Source organism: Hippocampus comes, unplaced genomic scaffold (assembly GCF_001891065.2).
Source record: "Hippocampus comes isolate QL1 unplaced genomic scaffold, H_comes_QL1_v1.1 scaffold104, whole genome shotgun sequence".
NCBI lineage: Eukaryota > Metazoa > Chordata > Actinopteri > Syngnathiformes > Syngnathidae > Hippocampus > Hippocampus comes.
Window position 1 is genome coordinate 695,228 of NW_017806072.1, and position 6,412 is coordinate 701,639.

Consider the following 6,412-nt stretch of genomic DNA (forward strand, 5'->3'; position numbering starts at 1 on the left):
TGTTTTTCCCTTTTTGGCCAAATATATTTTTTACTACAACTGTCTTGTTGACGGCGTCTTTTATTCGTTCCACTGGGGTTTAGCAGGTGTGTTTATAAAGAGACGAAAATTGTTTGGGGACTATCCCCCACCTTCTAGTTGAGATGGTATAACCCAAGAGGCAAAATGACGCTTGCTACTGTTGTTGCGAGTTGCCATTGGTTCTACTAAACCAATAGTCAAACGCCATCATGTCTTCTGTCGTTATTACACAAACAAAAATCTCTTTACCGTTACTAGTGTTAGTGCCTCAATATGGCTACGCTCGTGAAAGCAATACAACGAACTCAAACGCGTCTTCGTTCAATGTTTTCAACTAATATCCGGATTAATTTTATTATTTATTTTATTTTCCTCAATTCTCCGGAGAAATTTTCATAAAAATTTGAAAAACCCGGAATTCCGGGAAAATCCGGAGGACTTTCATCTCTGTATTACATAACATAAATACTGCAAATACATTTGTGTCCGAGACGAGCAAAAAAGAAAAAAAAGTTTCTATTACTGACCTTTAGAGGAGGTAGATGGCTGGGCAGAGTCCTTATTGCCGTTGGTGATACCGTATCCCTCTCCCTGGTTGTTTTGGGGCGGGGGTGCTTTGTCTGGAGCTTCACCAACCACTTCAAACTCAACATCCCTCTCTAGTTCTTCACTACCAATGAAAACACACTTTTTTTAACCAAAGGACAGGAAGGGCACTAAAGTTGTACACACGAAGTTGTATATTATGACTATATTGGTGACATACGTGTGCAAGACATTAATGAGGAGTGTGTAGTCTTGGAGGAAGTCGTCAGCTTGTAGTCGACTGCCATTACGGATCCCAAAGTCAGAAAGAAACTTGTTGTTGTTGGCTATTACGCAAGAAAGGAAGAACTGAACAGTCTGAGCACATACAGCAATGCACGTTTTGTACATTCATTAGAATGCTACCACTTGAAAATGCGCCAGTAACCATTCCTAAGAGCAACAGCAAGGTGCTTCTTCATTACGACTGGACAGTCTTTACCTTCGGTCTCGCCTTCCTCTGAGGAGATGAGTATGGTCCCTTTTCCATCTTCTATCTGAACATCTGGAGCGACCATGCCGAACCGCTCCTTCAGAATCTGAATGCAACAACAATAACGAAAGGCATGAAAAGGATGAACTGCAAGACAACCCATCAATGGTTAGGGAGTGACATCGTCTTTGGTTGTCAAAGTTTATGGTATGCTTCGCCAATCACCTTGTCCTGCAGGGAGAGAACCGTCGTCTTGTGGACATTGACTTTGACACTGACTTCAGGCTTGCTGGCACACACATAACAGTTGGCCACAGGTGGGTCCAGGATACATGGAACGAGCAACTTCTTCCTGAGGTTAGGACACTTGTTCAGGAAGATCTGGAGAAGACAAATATTAAGGATCTCTGATCACTCATCTTGTTTCTGCATCCCACACTGAGAGAACGTTTTGTTCTGAATAAATGCCAAGCGCCTTCTGACCTAACAAGACCACCAGTAAACTTGACTGAACATGCATAGCTGAGAAAATGCCAGAAATACAAATAAAGACATTGTAAAAGCCAGTGGCTAAAGTACTGTCTGATCAATAATTGTTTGTGTAGTTCATTATGTCAAGTGGTGGATGAACTAACCGTGCGGCAGGATTCCAGTTCTCCGGCAAGAATCTTGAGTCCCTCTAGCACAATGAGTCCAGCAATGACAGCATTTGTTGTCGCAATAGCTGGGATTATGTTACCTGCCATGGCTGGGACAGCAAATTCAGTTAAAGGCATCCAGTCGTCCCGAAACCTGCTCATGTTTTCAACATGGAAACACAAAAAGAAACCAACTTACACTTGACATCAAAGCGACTCTTCATGTTCATGCTGAAGATGTACATTCGGAGGTTGGCTGCTGCGGTAACAAAGTCCATGGAAGGAGGATCATCCTGACAAGACAAGCAGGGACTAATGTTAATAAGTCAGTCAAAACATAGCAACTGTGGTATTGAATACACATCGCAACAGTGCATTTTAAAAGTGTAGAAAACGTGTCGCTGTGTTGCGAGGCCAATATCAACGCACGGATTCAAGACAGTTACAATATATTACACCTAACACCTTCAGCTTGTTAAAATTTCCATGGGTAAAATCGTGCAAATGACAAAATGCGTTTTCTAGATTACGAACTTCATTGACACAGGGTAAGAACGCAATTGGTTAATCGGGAGCAGCCACGTTTAAAAAGGCGGGGAGCACACTTTTCCACTTGTTGCATTAAGTCACATTAATTTTATGTTCCAGTGAATTTGGTTTGCTGGAAATAACATACTCGGTGTGTGCAATTGAATGTACGAAATGTATTTTCACAGCAAACTTGAAATTACGTACGATATAACCTCAACGTAAACCAGATCATTTCCAAAGACGCGTTAAAACGTGTTACCTTATCCCAGACGAGCTCTGCGCCGTCGCCTTTCTCATCTAACAGAGAGTGGAGGGTCTCCACACTTTCCTGGAATAGTTTACAGTAGCCCCAAACACCAAGGACCTGCTGGTCCTTTAAACCTGAACCTGAGGACTCCTCCGGGAAACATCCTAGGCCAAATACCAAAGTCACTCAAACACGCAGTGAAGTGGCTTACAATAATAAATTAATCTAAATATACATATAAACCACCATTACCAGTACAGTATTTTCATATATTTGGTTACAACTGCTGGAGTGATCCGTGACAAAAAATGATCAACATACCAGTGTTCTCCAGCTGCTGCCAGTCCAGTGGTGTCGGAGCTTTCCTCTTCTTCCACAGCTTGTCCATAGTTAACAGGTACATTATGTCATCTTTGAAAAGCTGGAGAACAAGTGCCAATGATAGCACGTGAGTAGTGACACTCAATTCACTTACACTTCAGCAAAAGGTAACACGTCACAACCGATACAGCAGCTTTCGAAAGTATTCGGACCCCTGGAACAATTTGACCTATTGCCACATTTCAGGCTTCAAACAAAGATATGAAATTGTATTTATTGAAGAATCAACAGCAAGTGGGACACAATTGTGAAGTGGAACAAATTTCATATTTCAAACTTTTTATTCGAAAGAAATAGCTGAACTGGAGTGGTGCATGATATGAAATTTTTTTACCGATCATTTCCTAATTGGTATGGCTGAGACCGATATTTTTTTCTGTATACTACAATGATATCTGTTGTTGCAACTTAATAGAATAAAACATTTTGGTTTATGATTAGGATCATAGTCTTGTTAGAAAATAAATTCCATTCCAGTTTCAGACTCCGAACAGGATGCCTTCCAAAATGGCTCAAGCGATCTTCCCTGTCCCTCCTGAAGAGACGCAGCCCCAGAACATGATGCTGCCACCACAGCGTTTGATAGTCATCCGTGTGTTCTGGATGTGCATTGTTACTTTTACGCCAAAGTTACCGCTTTGCCTCTTGCCCATGAAGTTCAATTATGGTCTCATCTGACACAAGCACCTTGTTCCTCATGTTTATTCTATTAACCGAGTGGCTTATGGCAAACTTCAACTGGGATGTTTTAGGGATTTCTTTGAGAAATGGCTTTCTTCTTGCTACTCTTTCATAAAGGCCAGATTTGTGCCGTTTGCGACGAATAGTTGTCCTATGGAAAGATTCCCCCACCTCAGCTGTAGATCTTTGCACTTTTTCCAAAGTAATCATGGACCTCTTGGCTGCATCTCTGATCACAGCTCTTTCTCCTTGTTTGAGCTAAAAGTTTCGAGGAATGGCCAGTTCGCGGTAGGCTTGCGGTGATCTGATACTCTGCCCATTTAAATATGATTGATTGAACAGTGCTCCGCGAGCTGTTTAAAGCTTGTGAAATCTTTTTAGATCCAAACCCTGCTTTAAGCTTCTCAAGTTCATCTAGACCTGGCTGGTGTATTCCTTGGGCTTCATGATGCTGTTTGCTCACCAATATTAATTAAATGACCTCTGAGACAATGACAGAGCAGGTGCATTTATACTGGGACTGGATTACACAGGTGGACTATTTATCGTCATCAGTCATTTAGGTCAATATTGTATAATCCTGAAATCACAATTTATGGAGTGAGTTGGCTGCACTCACAGTGAATGGGGAAAAATATCATCCCAGTTTATTTAAAAAAATAAAAATTAAATATTGTATGAATTTCTTTCCACTTCAGCATTGTGTCTCACTTGGTGTTGATTCTTCATCAAAAATTCCTGTTTTACCTTTATGTTTGAAGCCTGAAATGTGACAAAAATCAAAGTTCATGGAGGCCAAATACCTTTTCAAGCCACTGTGTATCTTACTTTTTTCTACTAAATACGACACTACACAAAGCCACATTATGTGGAAAAAAATATTGCTCAAGCTGGTGGTTGTGGATATTGCAGTCAATGTTATGTCATGCAATTATTTGCATGGCTGGTAGTTGGTACCTTGTTGAAGAGTTTGATGGCATCATATTTGTTGCTGCGGGCCCACTGCTTGGTAGAGACGCGCTTGACGTCTCCATCCATTTCTGCGGCTGTGGCGCGAGCTGCCGTTTCTTCGGGGTTCCCTGTTTGAAAGAATACAAGTTTCACTGTGAAATTTGGAGACACATTTTTCCCTTGAGGCATTCATATTAGCAGTTAACAGCTGCTGAACACAAAAGTAGCGAGCAAGCCTGAATTAGAGCAACTACGATCGGTTGAATTTGATGAAAAACGGAAAAGCCCAAACTCACATGAAGCCTCTGGATCGGCTGTGTCAGGTGACACATCTTGATCTGCATCCTCCTCTCCAAATAGCTGGCTGGAACAGCAAATTGTAAAAGGACCTCATTTGTAGAACATCTCTGGTCACCCATTCGACAATTGACGATAGGTGTATATTTTTGTTGGGTCAAAATTGGTGCTGCAATCGATTAGCTGACAGACTCACTTGAAGAGATATTTTGCCCAAACAATGCAGTGAATGGGTTCAGATGGTGTGTTCCTTATAGTGCACCCTGGGAAGGTCTTTTGGGCAGGTTTCGGTTGGCACTCATAGCACTCTGTCATTCCCTGAGAGAGAAAGGTCAACAAAAACATCTGAAGCATAAAACTTTGTTCTAGAAGTTCATAAATTCATCAACAGCAAATTTGTTATTGAATTGACAACTATTTTGATGAAAGATAAATCATTTCGAGACAAATATTTTCAGATTTCTGCCGTCGGCCATGACTGATTGTTACTCTGTGTCTAATCAAAATAAGACATTTAAAAACATTTCATTTTACTTTGGAAAACAACGATCAACATTATTGCCTATTTTCTGACATGTTAAGGAGTTAGTCATTGAATTATAAATCAATTTATGCTTGCGCATTTTTGCATTGTTTGAATACATTTAAAATTTTTTGAATGAAGGGATGGAAATTCGTGTTTTTATTGTATCCTATTCTTAAAAAAATAATTGACGGCTTAATAATTTAATAAAATATCCGTTAGTTGTAGATAATGCTGAAAGATTTATCTTTTTATTTAGAAAGCGTGATTCCAGTCCACATGATCTGGTTATCACCAAAGGTTTGTTTTTTGCACCACTCCTGACTGACCCAGAATCTGTTGGCTCAGCTATCTCCTTCCTCTCCCACTAAAGCTTACCAAGTCAGAAGCATGCTACATGTAACAGGGCGTGAAAAACAACCTGCGCCGACGTGCTGCTTGCAAACCGGTTGGAATACATGGCACTAACAGGCACCATGCCAGGGTACAAACTATGAGCTTGCGCTGGCTAGCTGCTGTGGCTAAACATTATCCTCCAGCGGTGCAGATCACCTCCTCTCAGTAGCTAACCTCGGCTCTGTGGCAGCAAACAAAATAAACTCATAATAAGCATTGTTACCACTAAAGGCGAGCGAAGAGTCGCATTAAGCAAGCTGCACCGAGCCAGTGAGAACAAAGAAGTCAATGTTAATCGCTAATGTGTTGCCAAACTCCAGAAAAAGTGCTTCAGTGTACAGTCCACTTTCTACAGAAGTCTGGTTGGAACCACGTTGAAGTGTGGATCAAACAGCTACGAACACCAGATCAGCAGGTACCGTATTTTCACGACTATAAGGCGCCATTAAAAGTCTTAAATTTTCTCCAAAATGGACAGGACGCCTTATAATGCAGTGTGTGTTATGTATGCGCCGAGTTCCAAAGCCTGACTGAGAGCACCTCTGTCCGACACGCTGTTTATATAGAGAAAAGGTGGACGGGAGTGACGACAGGCATGCAGAAGTCGGCCAATGAGTGAAGGGTGGGCGTGTAAGAGGACACTAAAGGCACGTCCCTAGCAGGTACCAGCCGCCAATGAGTGAAGGGTGGGCGTGTAAAGAGGACGCTAAAGGCACGCCCCTAGCAGG

At 41.6% G+C, this 6,412-nt stretch overlaps 2 protein-coding genes and 1 long non-coding RNA gene across 3 annotated transcripts in view; 1 reads left to right on the top strand and 2 right to left on the bottom strand.

Moving 5' to 3' along the window:
* LOC109530406 (uncharacterized) overlaps positions 1-1,087 on the top strand; it is a 19,742-nt gene extending 18,655 nt beyond the window's left edge. The window contains exon 3 of the long non-coding RNA XR_002171008.1: positions 1,007-1,087. This is a non-coding gene — a long non-coding RNA (uncharacterized LOC109530406). The remainder of the gene's footprint in view (positions 1-1,006) is intronic.
* Positions 1-3,748, bottom strand: part of ca5a (carbonic anhydrase Va) — a 22,138-nt gene extending 18,390 nt beyond the window's left edge. The window contains exon 1 of the mRNA XM_019894088.1: positions 3,732-3,748. The gene's annotated coding sequence lies outside the window, so the exon portion shown is untranslated. The remainder of the gene's footprint in view (positions 1-3,731) is intronic.
* uba2 (ubiquitin-like modifier activating enzyme 2) overlaps positions 1-6,412 on the bottom strand; it is a 13,042-nt gene that overhangs the window by 2,456 nt on the left and 4,174 nt on the right. Inside the window, exons 6-16 of the mRNA XM_019894086.1 lie at positions 4,962-5,083; positions 4,765-4,832; positions 4,475-4,596; positions 2,777-2,876; positions 2,468-2,619; positions 1,877-1,970; positions 1,675-1,787; positions 1,265-1,420; positions 1,049-1,145; positions 788-893; positions 549-691 (exon numbers count right to left, since the gene is read on the bottom strand). Of these exons, the coding sequence (XP_019749645.1) occupies positions 549-691; positions 788-893; positions 1,049-1,145; positions 1,265-1,420; positions 1,675-1,787; positions 1,877-1,970; positions 2,468-2,619; positions 2,777-2,876; positions 4,475-4,596; positions 4,765-4,832; positions 4,962-5,083 (1,273 nt within the window). The remainder of the gene's footprint in view (positions 1-548; positions 692-787; positions 894-1,048; positions 1,146-1,264; positions 1,421-1,674; positions 1,788-1,876; positions 1,971-2,467; positions 2,620-2,776; positions 2,877-4,474; positions 4,597-4,764; positions 4,833-4,961; positions 5,084-6,412) is intronic.